Below are 24,897 nucleotides of genomic sequence, written 5' to 3'. Positions count from 1 at the left end.
AGTTGTGTTCTGTTATTTTCCTTTGTTTAAAACGTTCAACATCGGTGACTTGGTTCGCTCAATGTCAGAGAAGAGTCCGGTCCAGAAATTATTTTTCCACTCTCAACGCCACTTCCACTGTTTTGGTTGATGATTTTTTTTTAATAGCTATTTTGTTATCTTGCCTCAATCCTTATTGCCAGTTTTCTCTTTTATTATAACTCTTGAGTTTTCCACAAAGAGAAAAGGGAATGGGGGTGCCACATTCTTGGATTCTTACAAACACGATGAGAGGTTTTATTAGATTTTTGCTCATACAATCTAAGATGGAGAACTGAAGCCCATGCAAACACACTTTACAGGTGTCACGACAGATCACGTGACACTTCACCAGTAGGGATGTATTCTTTGATGCACAACGGTTGTATCTTCTAAATCTGCAAATAATTGAGATTTGCAGCATGACCAGTCCTCTGTTGATCAGATTTTCATCTCCTTCTTTCTCGCCTTCACAAAGTCCCTTTTACTGATCCTATTAATAACTAATCGGTCTTTCATTTTTCAGTTCTGAAGATACATATCTAAAATGCAGTGTCATCACTTCCCACAAATTCTCAATGACCATCTACATGTTGTTGGAAAAATAGGGTGGGATTTTCCGTCCGCACCCACCCAGAGAATCCCGCCAGAGGTCGATGGACTTTTCCATGATCCGCGTCCTGGCCGTGGCGATCTTGTGGCGGGCAGAATGGAAGAACCCAACCCATGAAGGTAGTTTTAAGGAATTTGTATTGGTAGACATTAGAAATAAGGTATAGTTTTAAATGGGTTCAATTTCATGATTCTGTGCCTGAAAAGGCAAAACCTATAATTAGATTCATGCTGGGGTGTTCGAATGTGTGTGGGTGGGTTTCAATTCCAACTGTGATTTTATTGTGCTTAGAGAGGGCTATGGCATGAAGAGTAAATAAATTAACAGTGGTTTCTCAGCAACTGTGGCCTTGTAAGGTAGAGAAGCTTTTACGTTTCAGTTTAGCTAATTTGATTGCAGTTGGAGATAAATAGTGAGAGCGAAGGCAGCTCTCACAGCTCTTAGGAGCAGTTGGTTTTAGAAGACTAAAGAGGGAACATCGCTCTAAGCCTTTTTAGATGAAAAGCCATACTATGGAATAATAGTAACTAGCCGGAAACCTAAAGTCCAGCTAGTTAAGGAAACTAGAGAAATGAAGAGATATCTCCAAGAAGTCTTGAGTTAATGGAACAGACAAAACTGGGAAGCACAATAGATTATTGTTCCATAAAGTCACAGAGAATTGAAAAGATCATGAGAGGCCAGAAATATATGTGCAGTAGTGCTACGGTTTGTAAAAAAATTACTAGTTTGGGAAACATTATTTGAAATAATTGTGGAAATCAGTGGCTGGACCTCGCAGTTTATGTAAAAGCCTTTAAGACCAAGGAAACCTGAAGGGAGAAGAATAAAATGTGAAAGTGAAATCTTCATGGAAGCAGCAGAAAGAAAGCATAATTTTTTAAAGATTTGAAATTGTGATTTTTGCAAGCGGAATTTGAAACTACTCGTGAAGAAGTCGGAGTTCAGTGAGGTGGCTCATGGTATAAGAATCATCTGGGAAGAGAAATCCACAGACATTTACTTGGATTCAGAGAGGAGTGTGTCTTACCGCAGTCATCTTGTGTGTTTAAAAGGGGCTTTCTCTGTTAATAAGACCATTGTAGTTTAAGATGTGCTTTGAAATCCATGCTAATCTTACAGTCTGTGTGTAATTCTTAAGCTAAGAAGCAGCGGGAAGTAAAGGAATATTGTATTTTTTTAAAATTTTAAGTACCCAATTCTTTTTTTTTCCAATTAAGGGGCAATTTTAGGGTGGCTATCCATCTACCGTGCATATCTTTGGGTTGTGGGGGAGAGACCCACACAGACACGGGGAGAATGTGCAACCTCCACAAGGACCGTGACCCTGGTCCTCTGCACCGTGAGGGAGTAGTGCTAGCCACTGCACCACCATGCCGCCCTCAGAGTATCGTAACATAATCCAATATTTCATGTTGACATTTATTTTCTTGTTGTTAAAACTAATTAGCTGACTGTGATTTTGATCCTCCATGTTTTATTAAAAAAAGTAAAAATTATGGTCTTTTGAACCAGGGTTCCATTCTGGGATCTTCCCGCCCAGTTATGACACCAACTGGGATTGGAACAATGTTTCTAGCTTTTTGTTTTCATTGCACATTTGTGGTACTTTTCTTTTTAATGCCTTGTGATCCAGTTCCCTAAATCATGCCAGTATTGAACTCGGGAGTCTTAACAGTTGGATTAATCTATTTGTCACTGGGCACTTCTAAGCAAGTTGCCATTACATGCCCTTTCACTAAAATAAAGTTCTTGATCAAATAGGTTCCTCAAAGCCTTAATGCCATGGTTGATAACTCAGTCACTGGTTTTTTTCAGAAGCTCAAGGATTTCATATAGGTCTACCCCCATTCCCTATTCTTTGATTTGTTACATCAATTATATAGGAACATCCCAATTAGCAAAGGGGGAGATATTCCTTCAAGCCGTCCCAGTGGCATATCCTCAGACTTCGTAAAACTTATTTTATAAATCTACCCAAATCAATAATATTGGGAACAGAAATATCCGGCTTAGATATAAATAGCAACACGTTATTCGCCTATAGCATAATCTTATGTTGCTTCCCTCCACTGCGCAGCCCAAAAACTGAGGGGTCTCGAGTCTGTTGGAGGTTCAATAGCTATGCGGAAAATAACAGGGATAATGGGCAACACTGCCCATAGGGATAATTCCTTCTTGGGGCCATGCCAACACCTTAGACAACAATTTCAAATTTACGTTCAGGAACAAAATTGCCCTATAGGACGTGCACTCTTCAGGATTCTTGCCTGCCTTCAGAATTAAAGAAATATTCGCTTCATGGAGCATCTGCGGCAGCAGGCCTGCTTCAAATGAGTGATCATACATGCCAATTAATGGATTTATTAGCAAGTCTTTCAATTCCAAATAAAATTCACATTCAAAACTATCCGGCCCGGAGGTCTTACCAGATCGAAGTTCCACAGATCGAAACAAGAGCCACTTCCCTTCTAGACTTGGAAGCATTCAAGACTCACATTTGGTCCTCAGAGATTGTTGGGAGTTTAAGGGATGAGAAGAAATGCTCTTGAGGTGCCAATGCATACCCAGTATCGTCTGTTTTATAAACATCGGCATAGAAACCTTTAAATGCCTTGTTAATATTTCTGTGCTAGACTCGAAGGGCAGTAGGATGATTAATACTGAGGGAATAGCCCTAGAGCCAGCTGTCTTCCTGGTAAGAAAAGCCAGCTATCTACTCAGTTTGTTTTCAAATTGTTTGGCAAACCTGAAACTCGTCTCAGCACGAGTCAACAAGCAGTCCAATGCCGTTCAAATTGCATTAATTTCTTTCCACTACTAGCAGTTAGGACTCTGCAATACTCCCTCTCTGTTTCAACCAATTTTGCTACCAACCATCGGTGTCGTTCCAGCATTTTACACCTTTTGCTGGCCGTATATGAATGACGAGTCCCTGAGCATAAGCTTTCCAGGTTTCCCACAGGATAAAGGGGCTTACATCAGAGAGGAAATTGACGGAGTAGAAGAGATCAAATTCAGTCTTAAAGTAAGAGGTAAAGGTATAATCCCTGGGCAAAGCCATGTTAAATCTCCAGGACCTAAATTGGGGGGTTGGGGAGGACTTGAATAAAAATTCCAGGAAAACAGGTGCATGGATCACAATATTACCCATAGAGCAGGAAGCCACCCAGAGTGTCATTTCTTTTGGCAAGAATAGTTAATTCTAGTACGACATTGATGAAGGACAGAAAAGAAAGTGAATTTTCTATCCATACATCGCCTCGCAAACTAATGCTAAATCCCTTGTAGGGGATTTCTGGTTCTTGGGGTCTGTTCACCAAAGGGTTAAGGTGGCAGATGAAGTGCCCACCTATAAAAACAATTGGCAGACGCCAACTCAGCAAAGACCATGAAGACTTCAGTAACAAAATCAAGGGAATAGTTTGATGGATCGTATGCATTCATTACTGAGACAAAATCTCGATATAAAAGTGTTATGGGTCATGATTTAGAGAACCCCAAAGTGTATCATGGAGTTCACCTGACCCACAATTTTTAATAGATTGTGGCATGGGGAGCACACGGCCCACTCTACAGGTGTGGTACAGCAGAAAGGGACAAGTATTTCTTTTAAAAAAGCAATGTTTATTCTATGAACGCAAGTTAACCTTTTTTAAACAAACAGTGAACATCTAAGCAACCATTAATTCAAATACAACCCCAAAGACTACAACACTAAGTAACCCTATAAGCTGTCCTTTTAACACCCAAAAGACTTAACAAACCTTCAAACAGGAGCACATTAGGTTTACATTCAATACTGAGACCTTTTACAATTCTGGGTTCACCAAGTGATCCATAGTCTTTGGATGGCAGAGATCAACAATACAGCTCCACTTCAGATGTAGCTCACTGAAAAACACAGACACACCCAAGCTTTTTCTCAAACTGAAACTAAAAAGCAGTAGAGCTAAGATGCACCCACACTCTGACATCAATCCAGTAACATGAGCTGCTCCATTTCTTAAAAGGTAATTTCTTAAACACCCATTTCTTAAAGGTACTCTCACATGACAAAAGTCCTTTGACAACCACATACGTATCCCCCCTTATCCTTCACACAGTTCTCTATTTTGAAAGGCACATTTTTATTGACTAACACTACGACAGCCTGACTACTGGTCGAGAACAAGGCAAATATCACCTGCCCCACCCAGTCCCTCTTCAACTTCAGGTGCTCCTAGTCATCTAAATGAATTGCTTGGAACAAAGCTATGTTTTAAGGAAAGACAAATCTTTTTTCTCTCTTAATAGGATAGTATACTCCCCGCATATTGCAGGAATAAATAGCTACCACCATTGCTCATTCAGTCAAAGAAAATATAGGATAGGATTTCCACGCCCCATTCGGGTATGCACCAAAACATACCTCCCCCAACTCCAATTATACCAGAGGCACCAATGACACATTATAATGTAATTTCTCAGATATGAGACCTGCCTGTACCTTTGCAGAAACCGGTGAATGATTCTTTAACGCCAAAAGAAAAAAAAAAGATTTTTGAACCAATTTGTTCTAAGGGAGTATTCATCACCGCATAGGAGGACTTGCAAGGCTATCCCGAAAGTCTTTCCATCATTATACTCAGGAGTCACTCAAAAGCGAGATGCAATATGTCACAATAAGGCAATATGTCACAATAAGGAATAGCACTGAATGCCCTTTCCGCATTCTAACCTCACCCATTAGGACTTAAACCACTCACACACCTTACAACAGTGGTGCTACTATACTTATCATGATTAAGGCAAGGAGACCATAAAGCATAGACTCCCTTCATAAATGTACAGATAAGAAGAAAAGACGGATATCTATCACACAGTCCTGGCACCATACCACCTGCGCAGCACACCCCTTAACTGGAAGGAACATGCTGAGGGCTGATTTCCATTCAAATTTAATGGAAGGCCCAAATATTCTTAAGGATCAAACATTCATTGTAATGCTCAATTACCAATACATCCCTGTTAACATGATAAATAACAACATACGATCAGGTAGGAATTATAATGACAAGGGATAGAGTCCAGAGTTCACGGTGAACTGCAAATCGTTACTCCTTCCACCAAGTTCACAAAAGTCAAGGCATTAGCCAGATTGTCGAATGTCTTTACAAAATTGTTGGATATCACGCTCTGTTGGATATCACGCTCGGTGTGACAGGATAAAGCAGGGCAGAATTCACTCCAACAGGTGGAGTTGTTTTCTAACTTCATCGAAGCGTCTGCACTTCTGTTGCATCGCTGCCAATAAATCTTGGAAGAAAGATATCTTCGCGCGTCATAGAGAAAGGGCCCATTATACCTCACCACTTCCAATAATCTTTGGCGATCTCCGAAGCAATGAAAATGAATAATTACAGGCCAGGGCGCTTATTGTCCCTAGGCCTCATTGACAGGATACGATGTGACCTTTCTAACTGAACGTGCCCAGCTTTCGTGTCCAGCTTAAGAAAACGTGGTAGCCAGCTAATCGGAACTTGCCCTCCATTCTTTCTTCGCAAACTGATAACCTGGACACTTTTCCTCTGGCGTCAGTTCTCCAGATCATCCAGGAATTCTGACATATCACAGAGATGATTTCCTGAGGATTGCATGCAGGCCTTAACTGAGGAAGTGACCTTTTCAACAGTAAGGATATTCTCCTCCCTTTTATTGAGCATCTTAATAGTATTCTGCAGTTCAGCTTCATGAGCAGTGATATTCTACACTAATAAGCCACGTCTATCGTCACAGACTTTAATAATATTAGCAGTCTTCAGCTGTAATGCCTTTGAAAGTGCCGGACCGAGAGCCCATTCAAGGATCGAGACGCCATGCTATGGAGTCTGCTCCACCTCAGTTGCTTTTGACTGCTCTCTTTTGTTGATCATTTTCTTAGGATTCTTCGACATTGTCACCAACGCTTCGCCACAAATCTTCCAGGGACATTTTAACGTACTCACTCCCGGATTCGGTAAGTATGGGCCATGTTAACGTAATAAATGAGAGGATTAAAGGATGAGTAGAACCACAGCCCACAGAAACATTATTCTCTCACTTGCATCACCTCCCAGTATTATTTGTAAATTATTTCTGCTATCAGTAACATACAAAGTAAACTGGCAAAAAAGTATTGAGAATGCTGGAAGTCAAACCAAAATAGACAATGCTGAGAATATTTAGTCAGTCAGGCAGCATCAATGAAGAAAATAAAACTATTTCAGGTATAACCCTTTGTAAGAACAATAAACTAACAAGCTTCCTTAAAAGCAAAGTTAGATCCAATGTTTTTTAACGTATATATTTTACTGGTTTAATTGCAGACAGCAGCCTGACATTAGCACTAGCCACACAAAGTAAACCACAATACCACAAGAGCCATTTTGCTGAACTTCTGATAGCAACATAATATCTATTGCCTTCATTACCAGGGATGTTTGAAGTGCGAAGGCCGAGAAGTTAGTAAAGACTTTTCTAATCTTCCTATTTTCTAGATTTTATCAGAATCTACTTGTGCAAGTTCTAATTTCCCATGCCTTCAAATGATTGTATTTGGCTTGAGAGTTTTCAGTAACACAGCCAGGAAATAAACAACAAACTGGATCCCGTAATCATGTAACCTTTAGGTGATGGATTTGTCCTGTGCCTCTCTAAGCTGTCCAATTTTGAAAACAGTGAAACATCACACAAACAAATAACAGTCACACAGTTACATATCTGCATGTTCTTCATCTAATTCAAGTGGACAAAATTACAAAACTATTTGAACTCTTAAAACCGGAGTTAACCATTTATAAATAATTTGGACATAATTGGTCTTTCTTTCCTTGAATGTCTTACCAAATTACCAGTTCCTTCTAAACTATACTTGCTCCCAATTCAGGCAAAATCAGTCCACGGTTAGTGCACAAAGGTATTATTGTGATTGCTGGATTTTGAATTACCCGCCAGTCAAACTTAAAAAAGAACTGTGTATTCATACATAATGAACCATCAAACAACAAAGAAGAAGTTTGGACGATTCACCTAACAAAATGTGCCACACTATCGAAATAAGCTGGATAGAAGAAATTGAACTGCAGTGATTTCTTAATGGTTTATGTGCTTTGAATAGGGAGAAAGGAACAGCTATTAAATCAAACCTCAATTAAAACCTAATTTTCATCAGAAGCAGTTCAACTAGAAACAGTTAGCAGTGATTTTGACATCACATGGAGTCAACGGTAACATTACTGAATGTCTCCTTGATGCATTTGATTGTAGTGTTCACAGCCATACTGGTCAATTTATTTATACACATGTTGTCAAAAGCAGTTAGTAGCTGAGCAATCTCCAAAATGTATTTTTCTCCTTCAAATTCTGTTAATAATGTTCATGTGTACAATTCTAACCATTTTCAAAAATATGCTCAAAGATGTGTGGGTCAAATTTCATGAAGCATTCAATAATTATTTGGAGGAATTCCAACAAGGACTATTTGGTTTGTTTTCTAACTTAAAACTATGAATTACAATCATTGTTTTAAAGTGAGAAAATACTGAAAACACAATTGTTATTTCAAGAACTATTGAAGAACTTAATTATAACTGAATGCAGAATTCAAGAAACCACCTATTTTGTAATTTAACATATTAACAGTAATGTAAACATACTTACAAACTTCAACAGGAATGTGTTCTCACGGAGTGCACCAATACAGCCAGCAAATCCAAGAATGAACATCACTCCACCTACCACAATGAACAACCACACTGGGTCAAACCCACCCAGATCTGTAATAGAAGAAATATTGGAAAGTACACCCTGAAAGAGAAGATATTGCACCATTATCATTAGTCAAAGATACAATAACATTCTTACTAGCTTTCAACCTTTTCAAAATACAAAAAGAGGAAATTTAAGGAAATCGAGACACTAAGGGACGGTCAGGATAAAATCACAGGTAGCAATTACAAAACCACAGAAATACTAAAATATTATTTTGCTTCATATTACCACTGAGGCAGCAAAACCACAGAAATACTAAAACAATATTTTACTCCGTATTTACCAGTGAGGCAGAGCACATAGACATGATCCCAAAGATGAGATGAAAAATTATACACCCAGATTTAAAGGAGAAATATTTAATTAATTAATTAAACTCAGAGGATAAAACTCCTGGTCTAGACATAATGGGCTGGATTCTCCCTTTTGGTCCCCACGGTGGCATGAAAATGGTGGTCTTTTACGCCAGGAAAACTGGCACAAAACGGCCACTGATTCCCTGTTTTGCTGGGGGCTAGTAGGGAGGTAGGGTAGAGTTTGCAGCTCTTGCTGTCGATACGGCCCTGAACATTTCCGGTTCCATGGCCACCCATGCGCACGGCGCCTGCGCCGTGTTCCATGTAGACAGAGCCCGCGGACCCGAACTGCAAAAGTTGTGCGGCCCCCCCGGACACCCGCACGCCCCCAAATGAAGTCCCCCCTGCCCGCCGATCGGCCCTCCCCCGACATTGGCGGCGCCAAACTGAGTCTGCAGCCGCCACGCTAGTTCATGATGGGCGAGACCATGAGAGTCCCACGCCGTCGGGAACTTGGCCGGTCGGAGACAGAGCTTCGCGGAGTGGGCCTCAGGCAATGGCCTGAGGCAGTAGATACTCAGTGCGGTGAATACAAAAAACGGCGCCACTCCCGATATTGGCATCAAACAGATTTTCCGCCCCGTCGCCGAACGCGATTTCAGTGTCAGGGAGCGGAGAATCCAACCCAATGTATCTGTGCATTTTAAAAGAATCTAGGGAAGTGATTGCAGGGGAAATGTTACAGTAGTTAATAAGAAAAATATATAGTACCAGATGAGTAATGAAATGCCAATGTGATACCTTTATTTGAAAAGGGAGATAGGCTAAGTTTGCTGAATATGTTTGAAGTAGTAGGAAAATTATATCCCTACTAGAAAATAGAAAAATATCTAGAAACCAAAAATATGTTGGATTGTTAACATAACTTTCAAAAGGAAAAGTCTTGCTTGACCAGAATAACTGAACTTTGAAGACGTAACAGCGAGTAGACAAAAGAAACATAGTGGTTTAACATATTTAGATTTCCAAAAGGCGTTTGATGAATTCCTGCATGATATATTCTGACCCTATTCATTTTTGTGTGAAGTCAGGAAAGAAGCAGATTGAATGGCTAGCAGGCTGCAGACAGAAAGCAGAGAGTAGTCTGCTGATGGAAATCTATTGATAGTACCAATTGTTTGATTCATTCACGGGATGCGGACATCGCTGGCTGGGTCAGCATTTATTTTCCCATCCCCAATTACCCTTGCTAGACTATTTCAGAGGGCAGTTAAGAGTTAACCACATTGCGGTGGATCGGAAGTCATACGTAGGCCAGACCAGGTAAGGATAGCCGATTTCCTTCCCTAAAGGACATTTGTGAACCAGATGAGTTTTTACGATAATTGACAATAGACTTTTAATTCCAGATTTTTATAGAATTCAAAGGTAGGATTCGAACTCTGGCATCCAGAGCATTACCTGGAGTCTTTGGATTATTAGTCCAGCGACAGTATCACTACACCATCGCCTCAAAAGGAAGTAGAATCCCGCAAGGATCAGTGATGGGGCCACCATTTTTCACAATTTATATTAAGAATTTAGACTTTGGAATTAAAATCAATATCAAATTAGGAGGGATATGAATGCTGCAGAGGACTGCAATAAATTACAAAATGTTAATAAACTTGCAAAGTGACCTTTCTCCAATTAACCTCTTCCTCACTCCAATCATTATCATACTTACAGGTTTCTTTCATTTGAACATAACACCATTACATTTTTTATATCCATCTCAGAAGTTCCTAATAAAGTTAGATGAGTATTCCAGTTAGTAATCTAATAATCTGACAACTGACTTGTAGACTATGGGAGAAACTGTTGTGTGTTGAATATTAGGATGATTGATAAAAATGTGGTGTAACATGTTTGTAAGTTGTTCTATTTTAGATAGTAGAAATAAAAACACCACAATAGTGATGCATTTTTATTTTTTCCCTGGGGGAGGTGTTGTGAAACCTTCTTATTCATAATTCATATACCCGAGGAGTATAACCTTTAGTTGGGGACTGAAGTTTTAAAATATAACTGAAAAGCCCTGGTGAGAGACTGGCAAAGAGACCTAACATAATTACAATTCAAAGGATGGCCTGTGTTCATTTAATATGGTCAGAGTTGGAAGTGGGAAAACATTAACCAATGGGAGACCCTTTTCTAAATGTCTTGCTGCAGCCAAGGTGTCTACTTGTCTTCATAAGGGACTTACATTATTCATAAGGTTTCACAAAACAAAGGGTAGGTTCGGGAACAAGTGATAATGAGTTTGAATCTACAACTGAGACATCCTAGGGGTGCCATGGGGATAGATTGCAGTGAGACATTTTTTTGGTTTTGAGTTTATCTGTGTGATCTTTCACAGAAACAGGCACTTGGAGCATGGGAGCAGCCAAGAGAAGCAGAGAGAATTTGCCAGGAGCTGTAGACTAATAACAAAGGATTATCAGAAACCAGGGGTGTTTCTGATTTTAGAGTCAATGAGAAAGAATGCCACTGCGTTCTTTCTCATTGACTATGTTTGCATGAACATGTCCACAATCATGAGCTTGAAGTTTGTCTAGCCAGATGCTAGTGGAAAGACCCCAAGTAATGTCATACCTCAGAGAATAGAGGAGAAGCAAGGTGAATTCCTGAGAGTTAGAGCACACCCTGGTTTGGTCCCAGAAATGAAGGAACCCTCACGATCCTGTAATGTATATGGTAACTCTTGGAAGGGCATAAAAGTAGAATGGGGATTGTCCTTTTGAGATTTTGGACCTACAAAATACATGTTTACGAAATATAACATTGAGCTAGGAGTACTTGCTTTGTTCAACTCTTGCACAGTATTTTTTAATTTAAAAGTGAAACTTTATGGTGTAATTCTTTCAGTTCTAACTGGGAGTTCAAATCTCTTTTTAGAAGTTACTGGTCTCCACCAAGTTCATAACGTCTGTAATTAATTTTGACGTGGATAAGTGTAGGGGCATTACAGTTTGGTTACAAAATAAGGCGGCCAGATATAATTCAGAAATAAGTGGCCTAGAAAAGAAAAGGGATCTGGAAATACAAATATATAAATCACTGAAAATTGTGTTGCAGCTCAATGAAATTATAACAAAACAAACCCTAAGCTAAACTTATAATAACCTAGGTGATACCACACAAATTTGGTCGCCATATTATAAAAAGGTTAGAGGGATACTGGAGATTACCAAGGATCAACACTGAGCCCCTTCCTCTTACTGATTGTCATAGGTACTTTACTGAGCAAGCGAGATGGGAAGTGCCATGATCAATGACGTTTGCAGATGACATTAAACAATGTGGTGGGGATGATAAGAACATGACCGAATATCTTGAGAATTAAGAAAAGCACTGGAAGACAGGAATAAGAAAATCAGTAGGCCAAAGACTCAATTTATGGACTTTGAAATTGAGCTGAGGGAAGTGTGAAGGCATAAAGATTATAGGTGAAGGTATGGAAAAGGTGAATAGTTTCAAACAGCTGGAGTCATTGGTGGGAGAAGACCCTAGCATTGAAATAGAAATTAAGCAACATATTGGTTCTGGTTGGAGTAACGGGAAGAAATGCAATTGAGTATTATGCAATCGGAAATACTGCCGAAACTGAAAAGAAGGATCTACAGGACAATTGCGAGACAGGCCTTGTTTATATAGTGCAGAAACTTGGGCAACATTGAGGAAGCATTAAAAAAAATAGCCGAGAAGAGATTAAAAATGGTATGGTTATCTCTTGCGGAGAGATTAACATGGTGTGGTTATCTCTTGCAGAGATGGGGAGGAAATGTGCTGAGAGTGATAGAGATGTAACTGTCAGGAAGAAGGAGAAGAGGAAGTCCTAAGATCAGATGGAAAGGTACATGGTGATAAGACTTAATTGCAGTAACATTGGAAATAGGAATAGGTAACAAAGAGGAGGAGTTGGAGATGGGTAAACAACCAGCATTGTAGCACACCGAAGTGGGAGATGAGAGAAGGGGCACTGGAGAAGGTGCAAGAAGATTTACAATGATGTTACCAGAACTGGTGGGTTATACCCACCAGGAAAGGATGAATTGTCTGGGTCTCTTTTCTCTCGAAAAGACCCAATAGAGATCTTGACAATTATTCAAGGTTTTGGAAGAGCTTTCACACAATATTTCCACTTGGGGGGGGGTGGGGGGCAGGGGTGGGGAAAACTAAAACTGAAGATACCAAATAAGAAATTGAGGAGAAACAGCTTTACCCAGACAGTGGCGAGAATGTGAAACTTGCTATCACAGGGGTAATGGAGGTCAATAGTATGGAGACAGATGGGGAGGCTAGATAAGAAAGTTAAAGAGAGAACAGGGAATAGAGGTTAATGCTGATAAAAGTTAAAGAGGAAGGATAGTAGGAGGTTCAAGTGAAGCACAAGTACTAGCAGGGACTAGTGAGGCTGAAAACATATACTCTACAGGAGCATGCCAAAGGTAACAAACATATTTATCCACAAACTACAAAAGAGCAGACATTAACACAGAGGCTCACATAGGAATAATGGTCACTCAGGTTAGATACCAGCGGGCAACCAGTAGCCATGGAGTGAACAGCTACATGATAGTCAAAGAGAGGAGATAGAAATGCCAAAGGAGATAAAAATAAACTCAAATAGAAATCCAATAGCATTTCTTTCTCGTTATTATTGTGTATTTGTACCCTTCACAGCGCCAATTATTTGAATATACGACTGGTGGAAACTAAGACACCATAACAAGCTCTTACAGATGTTACAAAAGAACATTGTATAAATATTATTATATATATATTCAAAATAATATATATATATTCAAAATATGTTTTAATTCAGTAATTGAGCACATATTTCACCAAAAGCTTATGCAAGAACCCTGCCTCCATGTTGATATTGATCACCAAACGTTTCCTGGAAAAGGTGGAAGTGAATGCTAAGAATCCCAACTTACTCGATTTCCGAGTGTAAGTTGAGAACTTAAAAGTCCCATCATACACCGGGGATTTCTGCACACGCACGTATAGGGTTTGGACTCTGCGTGCACAGTTCAGCATTGAGAGATCATCGGCCAGAGAACAAAAGAACACAGGGGAGGGATGTCAGGGCAAATGAGGACCAGATAGGAGAGAAAGAAAAACTTGGGAATGGCCCATGAGTGGGACCCACGAGTAGAAACCACTGAGGGTCCAAAGAAAGAATGAGATTCCAAGTGGTCAGGACTGAATAGGCAGCAAAAAGTTGGTGATGTGGTGAATCAATGGTGTGCCCCACTGGAGCAAAGGTAGTCCTTTGAAGCAGTGCTGTTCTGCTCAGTATGGCTGAAGGGCTCAAATGGTGTTCATGAGTCGGTGCTGGGATACAAATACATGTAAGAATAATGATCACTGACGTTAGATAGCTGTGGGCAACCAGTAGCCATGGAGCCAAACAATGGTCAGAGAAGATGGGAGGCAAAAATACCAAGTGGGAAAATAAACCCAAATAAAAGTCCAATGGCATTTTTTTATTGTCATCACCCAGACGAATGTAGTCTCAAGATGAAATGAAATGCTGGAAGGTGAGCAATGGTTGAGGCAGTCTGAGATGGAGAGAATTTAGAAGTTAGATCCAAGGTGAAGACTTAAAATCCTTCATGAAGGATTTTAATGAGACTGTGCAACTGACAGTGACGTCTGGGTGGGTTGCCGAAAAATCTGTGGGATGCGCGCGAGGGGGAGAGAGGGGCGCGCGCGAGAGGGAGAGAGGGGCGCGCGCGAGAGGGAGAGAGGGGCGCGCGCGAGAGGGAGAGAGGGGCGAGCGAGAACTAGAGAAGGGCGAGCGAGAAAGAGGGGCGAGCGAGAAAGAGAGAGAGGGCGAGCGAGAAAGAGGGAAGGGCGAGCGAGAAAGAGGGAAGGGCGAGCGAGAAAGAGGGAAGGGCGAGCGAGAAAGAGGGAAGGGCGAGCGAGAAAGAGGGAAGGGCGAGCGAGAAAGAGGGAAGGGCGAGCGAGAAAGAGGGAAGGGCGAGCGAGAAAGAGGGAAGGGCGAGCGAGAAAGAGGGAAGGGCGAGCGAGAAAGAGAGGCGGGCGAGCGAGAAAGAGGGGCGGGCGAGCGAGAAAGAGAGGCGGGCGAGCGAGAAAGAGGGGCGGGCGAGCGAGAAAGAGGGGCGGGCGAGCGAGAAAGAGGGGCGGGCGAGCGAGAAAGAGGGGCGGGCGAGCGAGAAAGAGGGGCGGGCGAGCGAGAAAGAGGGGCGGGCGAGCGAGAAAGAGGGGCGGGCGAGCGAGAAAGAGGGGCGGGCGAGCGAGAAAGAGGGGCGGGCGAGCGAGAAAGAGGGGCGGGCGAGCGAGAAAGAGGGGCGGGCGAGCGAGAAAGAGGGGCGGGCGAGCGAGAAAGAGGGGCGGGCGAGCGAGAAAGAGGGGCGGGCGAGCGAGAAAGAGGGGCGGGCGAGCGAGAAAGAGGGGCGGGCGAGCGAGAAAGAGGGGCGGGCGAGCGAGAAAGAGGGGCGGGCGAGCGAGAAAGAGGGGCGGGCGAGCGAGAAAGAGGGGCGGGCGAGCGAGAAAGAGGGGCGGGCGAGCGAGAAAGAGGGGCGGGCGAGCGAGAAAGAGGGGCGGGCGAGCGAGAAAGAGGGGCGGGCGAGCGAGAAAGAGGGGCGGGCGAGCGAGAAAGAGGGGCGGGCGAGCGAGAAAGAGGGGCGGGCGAGCGAGAAAGAGGGGCGGGCGAGCGAGAAAGAGGGGCGGGCGAGCGAGAAAGAGGGGCGGGCGAGCGAGAAAGAGGGGCGGGCGAGCGAGAAAGAGGGGCGGGCGAGCGAGAAAGAGGGGCGGGCGAGCGAGAAAGAGGGGCGGGCGAGCGAGAAAGAGGGGCGGGCGAGCGAGAAAGAGGGGCGGGCGAGCGAGAAAGAGGGGCGGGCGAGCGAGAAAGAGGGGCGGGCGAGCGAGAAAGAGGGGCGGGCGAGCGAGAAAGAGGGGCGGGCGAGCGAGAAAGAGGGGCGGGCGAGCGAGAAAGAGGGGCGGGCGAGCGAGAAAGAGGGGCGGGCGAGCGAGAAAGAGGGGCGAGCGAGCGAGAAAGAGGGGCGAGCGAGAAAGAGGGGCGAGCGAGAAAGAGGGGCGAGCGAGAAAGAGGGGCGAGCGGGAATGAGAGAAGGGCGAGCGAGAAAGAGGGGCGAGCGGGAAAGAGAGAGAGGGGCGAGCGAGAAAGAGGGGCGAGCGGGAATGAGAGAAGGGCGAGCGAGAAAGAGGGGCGAGCGGGAAAGAGAGAGAGGGGCGAGCGAGAAAGAGAGAGAGGGCGAGCGAGAAAGAGGGGGCGGGCGAGCGAGAAAGAGGGGCGGGCGAGCGAGAAAGAGGGGCGGGCGAGCGAGAAAGAGGGGCGGGCGAGCGAGAAAGAGGGGCGAGCGAGCGAGAAAGAGGGGCGAGCGAGAAAGAGGGGCGAGCGGGAATGAGAGAAGGGCGAGCGGGAATGAGAGAAGGGCGAGCGGGAATGAGAGAAGGGCGAGCGGGAATGAGAGAAGGGCGAGCGGGAATGAGAGAAGGGCGAGCGGGAATGAGAGAAGGGCGAGCGGGAATGAGAGAAGGGCGAGCGGGAATGAGAGAAGGGCGAGCGGGAATGAGAGAAGGGCGAGCGGGAATGAGAGAAGGGCGAGCGGGAATGAGAGAAGGGCGAGCGGGAATGAGAGAAGGGCGAGCGGGAATGAGAGAAGGGCGAGCGGGAATGAGAGAAGGGCGAGCGGGAATGAGAGAAGGGCGAGCGGGAATGAGAGAAGGGCGAGCGGGAATGAGAGAAGGGCGAGCGGGAATGAGAGAAGGGCGAGCGGGAATGAGAGAAGGGCGAGCGGGAATGAGAGAAGGGCGAGCGGGAATGAGAGAAGGGCGAGCGGGAATGAGAGAAGGGCGAGCGGGAATGAGAGAAGGGCGAGCGGGAATGAGAGAAGGGCGAGCGGGAATGAGAGAAGGGCGAGCGGGAATGAGAGAAGGGCGAGCGGGAATGAGAGAAGGGCGAGCGGGAATGAGAGAAGGGCGAGCGGGAATGAGAGAAGGGCGAGCGGGAATGAGAGAAGGGCGAGCGGGAATGAGAGAAGGGCGAGCGGGAATGAGAGAAGGGCGAGCGGGAATGAGAGAAGGGCGAGCGGGAATGAGAGAAGGGCGAGCGGGAATGAGAGAAGGGCGAGCGGGAATGAGAGAAGGGCGAGCGGGAATGAGAGAAGGGCGAGCGGGAATGAGAGAAGGGCGAGCGGGAATGAGAGAAGGGCGAGCGGGAATGAGAGAAGGGCGAGCGGGAATGAGAGAAGGGCGAGCGGGAATGAGAGAAGGGCGAGCGGGAATGAGAGAAGGGCGAGCGGGAATGAGAGAAGGGCGAGCGGGAATGAGAGAAGGGCGAGCGGGAATGAGAGAAGGGCGAGCGGGAATGAGAGAAGGGCGAGCGGGAATGAGAGAAGGGCGAGCGGGAATGAGAGAAGGGCGAGCGGGAATGAGAGAAGGGCGAGCGGGAATGAGAGAAGGGCGAGCGGGAATGAGAGAAGGGCGAGCGGGAATGAGAGAAGGGCGAGCGGGAATGAGAGAAGGGCGAGCGGGAATGAGAGAAGGGCGAGCGGGAATGAGAGAAGGGCGAGCGGGAATGAGAGAAGGGCGAGCGGGAATGAGAGAAGGGCGAGCGGGAATGAGAGAAGGGCGAGCGGGAATGAGAGAAGGGCGAGCGGGAATGAGAGAGGCGCGAGCGAGAAAGAGAGAGGGGCGAGCGAGAAAGAGAGAGGGGCGAGCGAGAAAGAGAGAAGGGCGAGCGAGAAAGAGAGAAGGGCGAGCGAGAAAGAGAGAAGGGCGAGCGAGAAAGAGAGAAGGGCGAGCGAGAAAGAGAGAAGGGCGAGCGAGAAAGGGAGGGGCGCGCGAGAAAGAGAGAGGGGCGAGCGAGAAAGAGAGAGGGGCGAGCGAGAAAGAGGGGCGAGCGAGAAAGAGATAAGGGCGAGCGAGGAGGGAGAAAGTGAGCGGTATGCACATGTGAGAAAGAGAGGTATGCCTAAGCATGAGAGGATTCTGCATATGACAGGGGTGTGTTTGAGAGTGAGGGAAATGTGCGTGCGTGCACATTTGTGCTTTTTTTGTGCGTGCGTCTGTTTCTATGCTTGCATGTCCAAAAGGGGAATTCAGCTCTCCCACAGCATTAAGTGAATTTGGGAGCAACAAAAAAATAAAAAAATAAAAAAAAAATAATCAGCATCACATTTCCCATGAAAATGATAAAATGTCAGGTTTGATCCCAGTCCCTGCAGGGTTGGTGGATTGGCCATGCTAAAGTACATGGAAAAGAAAATTGGGTACTTAAAATTTACAAATAAAAACCCAAAGAAAATGACAAAAAGATGAGATTTGGAGGTACTTGTTTAATAAGAGAAGTTTTAATTACAATAAATGCTTATATACAAGAAATAGAAAAAAAAACTTTCTTAAATTTGTTTTTGTATGTTCATATCTATTGCGCAGTAATCTGATTTTGTGTGGTTTAACTCTTTGATAAGAATGTTTATGTGGGGTTTCGTCAGTCCTCCTGGGAAGTCAATAGGGTGCCATAACTCAAATTTGGGGAAACCTGCACAACAGCAACTTTCTGAGGTTTCTTCAGGTGCACCTCCCAAACCAGTGACCTCAACTGCCTAGAGGAGCAGCAGGTGATGGGAACAGCCCCATCTGGAAGTTCCCCTCCAAGTAACACACTGTCTTGACTTAGAAATATATCACCATTCCTTAATTATCACTGGATAAATATCCTGGAATTCCTTACCCAACAACGTAACAACTGCAGCAGTTTGAGAAAACAGCTCATCACCACCTTCTCAAGGGCAATCAGGGATAGGAAATAAATGTTGGCTTTCCAATGATGTCCACATCCCATGAACAAGTATCAAAAAAAGACTCAAGTAATGGAATCCAATTCATAGTACTGCAAGTGATACTTCTCCCTTCAAATATTACAATAGGTCATGCATTTATTTTCTAAAGAATAGATTGCACACAAAAGTTATGTAAATTAGATTTAACCGCATCTTGTAAAGTCTACGCTTATGCAAAATACCTTTTCAGCCCATGCCCAGAGGCCTATTCCAAGAAATGCTGCTCCCAGCAACTGCAAAACAAAACAGCACAATAACACATTAGGTATGTGGAGCAGATGTTCACATACATACGATAACAAATAATGGGTTATCAACTTATGATACAGTTCAGAGTCTTTGGAGTCAGTGCTGCGTACATGTGGCAAATCACTGAGCTACATATGATGACATACTCCAAATTACAAAGCAAATAAGATTTCTATACTTTCAATTTTAAGCTATGTGTCTAAGGCATAATTAACCTTACACTCCCCTCTCCAAACCATTTCTGTTTTTTAAGTATTGCATTTCCATTTTCTGACAAAGGCCCAGTATACATGAACTGTTAATGACATTTTCCAGTTTCTGTTAAAAACAAATTGCCGTTTCTCGGTTAATCTTATGTTCTGCTATTTTTCTCCATCAGTCAATGGTGTGCACTACTGGTTTTCCCAGTCAATCGTTCACAATGGAAATTAGGCGGCTCAAACACAGAATGAAATTTGCAAAAACCATTACAAGCTGAGTAGATCTTTTGCCTACTACATTTGCCCATATTACAACAGTGACTAGAAATTTGCTAGTCTTGAAGGTATTTGGGACAACTGAAGGCACAAAAGGTTCTACATGAATGCAAATTAATCTTCTTTCTTTCAATTCCTCATGTGTGGAACCTTAAGGTATGAGCGACAGAAAATACTAAAGATGTGATCCAATATGGCATAAATAAAAGGCAAATTACAAATACATTGCAAGCTTTACCTCCCCAGACCAATGATGCACCACTTCTCACAGATATGAGGGGAAAAGCATGGGTAAAAATAGGCAGATACAAAAGGAATAGGAAACAAGAGTGAACACGACAAGAAGACAGGCATTTCATTAACTCGCTATAAGCAGCAACAAAAACATTTGATATAGCTGGCATGTGCAAGAAACATTGCCACACAATAATCATCGCAAACAGGAGGAAGTCTACCCATCTCCCTTTGACACTCAACTGCATTATAACTCCCCTACCACTAACATCCTGAGGAGGTCAGAGGCTGGGAATTCTGCAGCGAGTGATTTGCCTCTGGACTCCCCACTACTTACAAAACACAAGTCAGGAGTGTAACTGACCACTTTCCACCTGCCCGGATGAGTGCAGTTCCAATGTTCAAGAAGGTCAGCACCATCCAGGACAAAACAGCCAGGTTAACTGGCAACACCACCCCCTCCACGGTGGCTGCCGAGAATATCATCTACAATATACTGCAGCAACTCACCAATACATCTAAAATAGCACTTCCTAAGCTGGTGACCACAACCGCCTGGAAGAACAAGGGTAGCAGGCATTTGGGGACATCAAATTCCCCAAGGTACGCAGCCTCCTTAACTTACAAATATATCACCACATATTATCCTCATTGGGTCAAATATGGGCTTGGAAGTTGCAGTCAGCTGTCATTGCTATACATAATTACAATCCACCTGAATTACAACAAACTGCATTTATATTAAACATTTGTCTCACTTTGACAATACATTAAAGTCACACCATTAACGGGGCTACATTCCGCAAAACCTCACAAAAGCGAAATCGTGAATGATGGATGTTTTACAATACAAATAAATAGGTTCCAACAATGCGAAGGTTGCATTGTTTTATGCAGTTACTGTACGGAAAATTATGGTATGTGATAGTCGCGGAAGCTTCTGAGTGCAATATTGTAACAGAAGAACCGGTAGCGAGTTTCCCATGCGACAGGAGAAAAATGGGTTCGGCACCAGTCCGATACTCTGGTTCCCCACTAGCGGCGGCATCAGGGTCCATGCCCCGCGCAAGCAGGAGGATGCAGATGGATCTATTAATGGGCCAGGTACCATATTCTTCAAACCCTCATGATTCTCTGGTCCTCTAGGCTTGGATTCACAGGGGTGAGATGTGCTGCAGGTATTTACAATTACAGACACCCTCCCCATTAGAGAGACCACTGTCTGGAAGCCTCCCATAAGAAGCTACCTAGGAGCCCTCCATAAGAGAGACCATTCCTTGGAAGCTAGAGAGCAGTCCAAACAGAGGCAGTAAATAAAAACTGCTTTGAAACTCACCTGTGCAATACACTCGCTGGTTGAGGTAGAGGAAGCAGCACCTGTAAAATCCTGGATACAGAAAACCAGTCAGCTAGATTTAAGCCCCCTCAGGTCTTCGATCTGCAAGCCTTTAATTCATATCTCTGTGAGGTTGCTTTACTAGGCTGTGATTAATAGCTTCCACACACACCCAGCTGTCTACATTATTTAATTTGTCTCCCTTCAGACTAGAGTGACTTTCAAGTCACCAGCTATGAATCTAACCAGTTAATTGCTTTAAATGCTCTCACTTTCTCTTTTTTCTCTGCAGAAAGCACTTAACTGTCTTTGATGTTGTCCAGGAGCTATCAATCACATCTAGATGTTTGTAAACCTGCCATTAGGTTCACAGCTGGGTCTCTGCAACTGAGGGGAAGGGGGGGGGGGGGGGGGGTCTTTGGTGGGGTCTCTATAATTGGGGGGTTTCTGGTGGGTGGGGGGGGGTGAGGTAAGTCGTAATGAGTTGGGAGGGGCACGGTAACCCAGAAAATTCAGGGGGGGTCCTGAATTGTGTTCCGGGGGTCAGGCCCATCCATCGGACCTCACTACGGGGCCTCACGCTCAAAATCGCAGCCCAACAGTGGGATTAGCTAGAGAAATCCCTCACAATCCCCGCCATGCAAAAATGTGCATGGCAAAGGATTGTGAATCGCTTCCCGAGTGGGCTCCTAGTGAGAGCACAAATCTGTTGCAATTCAGCTCTGACGGTACAACTTCGTCTCCCAAATGGAGAATTCCGGCCCTGCTCTTTTAAAATCCAAGCCATATATTTGAAAATTTTAAAAAGAGACAATCCTCATTTAAGAAAGACATGAATCATCTCAAACCCGGCAGACAAACTTAAACCTTAACAGATAATTGCAAAATATTTTCAAAGTAACATTCTCTTTGACTCTGGCTATTGTGCATTATCCTTCCTCACTCCCAAGGTTTACCAAATCAGATGCGGACGCATTTACAGATAAAGACAAATATATCAGTAAACATTTCAAAATTAAACAGAGTAGTTATTGCAACTCTAGACCGAGAGATTCAGACATTTCCAGGCACAGCTTCTCACTCCTTGGAAAGGTGTTTAAAAGGAAATTAAACATGAAACAGGACAAATCCAACGCGGCCAATTACCACCCCATCAGTCTAGTCTTGATCATCAGCAAAGTGATGGAAGGGGTCATCAACAGTGCTACCAAGTGGCACTTACTCCGCGATAACCTGCTCACGGTTGCCCAGTTTGGGTTCCGCCAGGGTCACTCAGTTACTGACCTCATTAGACCTTGGTTTAAACAAGGACAAAAGAGCTGAACTCCAGAGCAGAGGTGAAAGTGACTGTTCCTGATATCAAAGCCGCATTAAAATGAATATGGCATCAAGGAGCCCTAGAAAACTGGAGTCAATTGGAATCAGCGGGAAAATTTTCCGCTGGTTAGAATCATGCCTGGAACAAAGGAAGGTGCTTGTGGCTGTTGAAGGTCAACCATCCAAGCTCTAGAACACCACTGCAGGAATTCCTCAGGGGATGTCCTAGGCCCAACCATTTTCAGCTGCTTCATCGGTGACCTTCCTTCGATCCTAAGGTCGGAAGTGGGGATGTTCGCAGATTACTGCACAATGTTCAGCACCATTCACAACTCCTCAGGTACCGAAGCAGTTCATGTCCAAATACAGCAAGAGCCGGACAACATCCAAGCTTGGGCTGATGAGTAGCAAATAACATGTGTGCCATACAAGTGCCAGACAATGACCATTGTTACCACACCTTTGGCAAGTGCGCAATCAATTCTAGCCCCACTCATCCCAGAGTCACGACACAAGTGAATTAACCAAAAATTGTTCGAAAAATACCCAAAGTATTTGGCCCTTGGCTGCCCAATAATTATAGTCACCAGGTTTGTAAATATAAACACAATTACTGTTTACTTATAACAAGAACTACAATGAAACATGCAGCAGATACAGTTGGTTAACTATTAACGAATACCTAACTCCCACTTTAACTTGCCCCACCCTCTATATACACATACACATGAGCAAGAAACACAAGAGGGATAGAAAGGGGTAAAAAGTGTAAGTGGAAAAGAAAAAGGTATTCGTTTCAGATTATGGTTTTTAGCATACTTTCTTCACAGTAAGCTTGCAGTCTTGCAGCCTGTACTGGTGCTCTCTGTAGTTTAAAAATACCGTACTCACAACTTTCCTGGAGAGGCAGAGTCTTTCTCATCAAACTTCGCTTTCAGTTCTTGGTTAGTCTTCATGCCTCTGTAGTTCCAGGAACACAGCACCCACAGGCTATTGGGGAGAGAGAGAGAGAGAGAGAGAGAGAGAGAGAGAGAGAGAGAGAGAGAGAGAGAGAGAGAGAGAGAGAGAGAGAGAGAGCCCCCGCAGCAGGTTTTCAGGAGAGAGTTAGTTGGATCTTTCTGAAGAGAATTAGCGGAGTATCCGTGTTGTCAGAATCAAATCTGAAACCTTCAGGTCTCTTGAGAGCCATTTCAGTGGGATAAGATCCAATCACCACCAGGCAGAGCACAACCTTTTTGGCCAACTCATTGCCAAATCAACCAAACCAAGTTCCATCGCATCTCTATCATTGGTGCTGGCCAGTCTGCAACTCCAGTTTAAACCAACACAGGCTTCTGGATTCTTCTGCCTGAATTAAAGATACGGGCTGTTTGCCTTAAAGACACATGTCCATTAATCATCCATGGATCGAAAAGGTAACAGCAAAAATAATAGGGGATATAAGGGAATAAACAAGAAGGACCTTCACACCATTTCCAACAAGAGAAGATCAAACCTTTGCCCCTTAACATTCAATGGCCTTACCATCACCGAATCCCCTATGATCAACATCTTAGGAGTTACTATTGACTTGAACTGGACTAGCCATAAACTCCTGTGGCTACAATAGCAGGTCAAAGGCTAGGAATCCTGCGGTGGGTATCTCGCCTCCTGACCCCCAAAACCTGCCCACCATCAACAAGGCATAAGTCAGGAGTGTAGTGGAATAAATTCCACTTGCCTGGATGAGTGCAGCTGCAATAACACTCAAGATGTTCGACGCCAGGACAAAGCAGCCCATTTGATTGCTACCCCTTCCACCACTGACGAACAATGGCAACCGTATGCACCATCTACAAGATGCACTGCAAGAACTCACCAAGGTTCCTTAGTTAGCACCTTCCAAACCCATGACCAATACCATCTAGAAGGACAAGAACAACAGATACCTGGGAACACCATTACCTGGAGGTTCCCCTCCAAGTCACTCACCATCCAGACTTGGAGATATATTGCTGTATCTTCACTGTCGTTGGGTCAAAAAACTCTGGAATTCCCTCCCTCTCATAACTATAGGTGTACCTACTGCATCGGTTCAAGAAGGCAACTCCCACCACCTTCTGAAGGGCAACTAGGCTTAGCCAGTGATATCCACATCCTAAAGGAATAGAAAGAAATGTTCAGGGCCAGAACAAATGGAAGGAATCCGCTTCCAGAGACTTTGACACCATTTCCAAGTTAGAACATGCCGAGACGTCTGCTTCTTGGCACCAACCACGACCTCATCCATCGAGAAAATAATTAATAAAATAGAATAAATTAATTTCAAATAAAAAGTACCTTTAATGAGAATGGAGAAATAAAACACGGATAAGCGAACAACTGTTCAAACAAAGACTTTAGTATGGGTAAGCGAATACATGAACAAAAGTTTCAAAAGGCAGGACAATAAAAGTGTATAATACTAAAACTCTCCCTCCCCCCCCCCCCCCCACAACCCCTCACCATCAATGTACCCCCCACAACCCCTAACCATCAATGTACAACTGCAGCCATGCATAAAGTCAGCTCACTAATATTTTCAGGGACACTAGAGGGTGATTAGCAATAAATGCTGGCCTTGCCAATGACACCCACAACCCAAGAATGAAAATAAACCTTGTAATTTTATGAGACTACAAGATTATTATTCTTTTAAAAGCAATAC

The 24,897-nt window shown here is 44.0% G+C and overlaps 1 protein-coding gene across 1 annotated transcript in view; it reads right to left on the bottom strand.

The window, feature by feature from the left end:
* tspan17 (tetraspanin 17) overlaps positions 1 to 24,897 on the bottom strand; it is a 65,361-nt gene that overhangs the window by 26,072 nt on the left and 14,392 nt on the right. The window contains exons 2-3 of the mRNA XM_072512208.1: positions 18,782 to 18,832; positions 8,312 to 8,458 (exon numbers count right to left, since the gene is read on the bottom strand). Coding sequence (XP_072368309.1) covers positions 8,312 to 8,458; positions 18,782 to 18,832 — 198 coding nt within the window. The remainder of the gene's footprint in view (positions 1 to 8,311; positions 8,459 to 18,781; positions 18,833 to 24,897) is intronic.

This window comes from Scyliorhinus torazame, chromosome 7 (assembly GCF_047496885.1).
Source record: "Scyliorhinus torazame isolate Kashiwa2021f chromosome 7, sScyTor2.1, whole genome shotgun sequence".
In the NCBI taxonomy this organism is placed as follows: domain Eukaryota; kingdom Metazoa; phylum Chordata; class Chondrichthyes; order Carcharhiniformes; family Scyliorhinidae; genus Scyliorhinus; species Scyliorhinus torazame.
The sequence above is the reverse complement of the archived record's forward strand: the minus strand, read 5'-3'. Positions and strand labels throughout refer to the sequence as shown.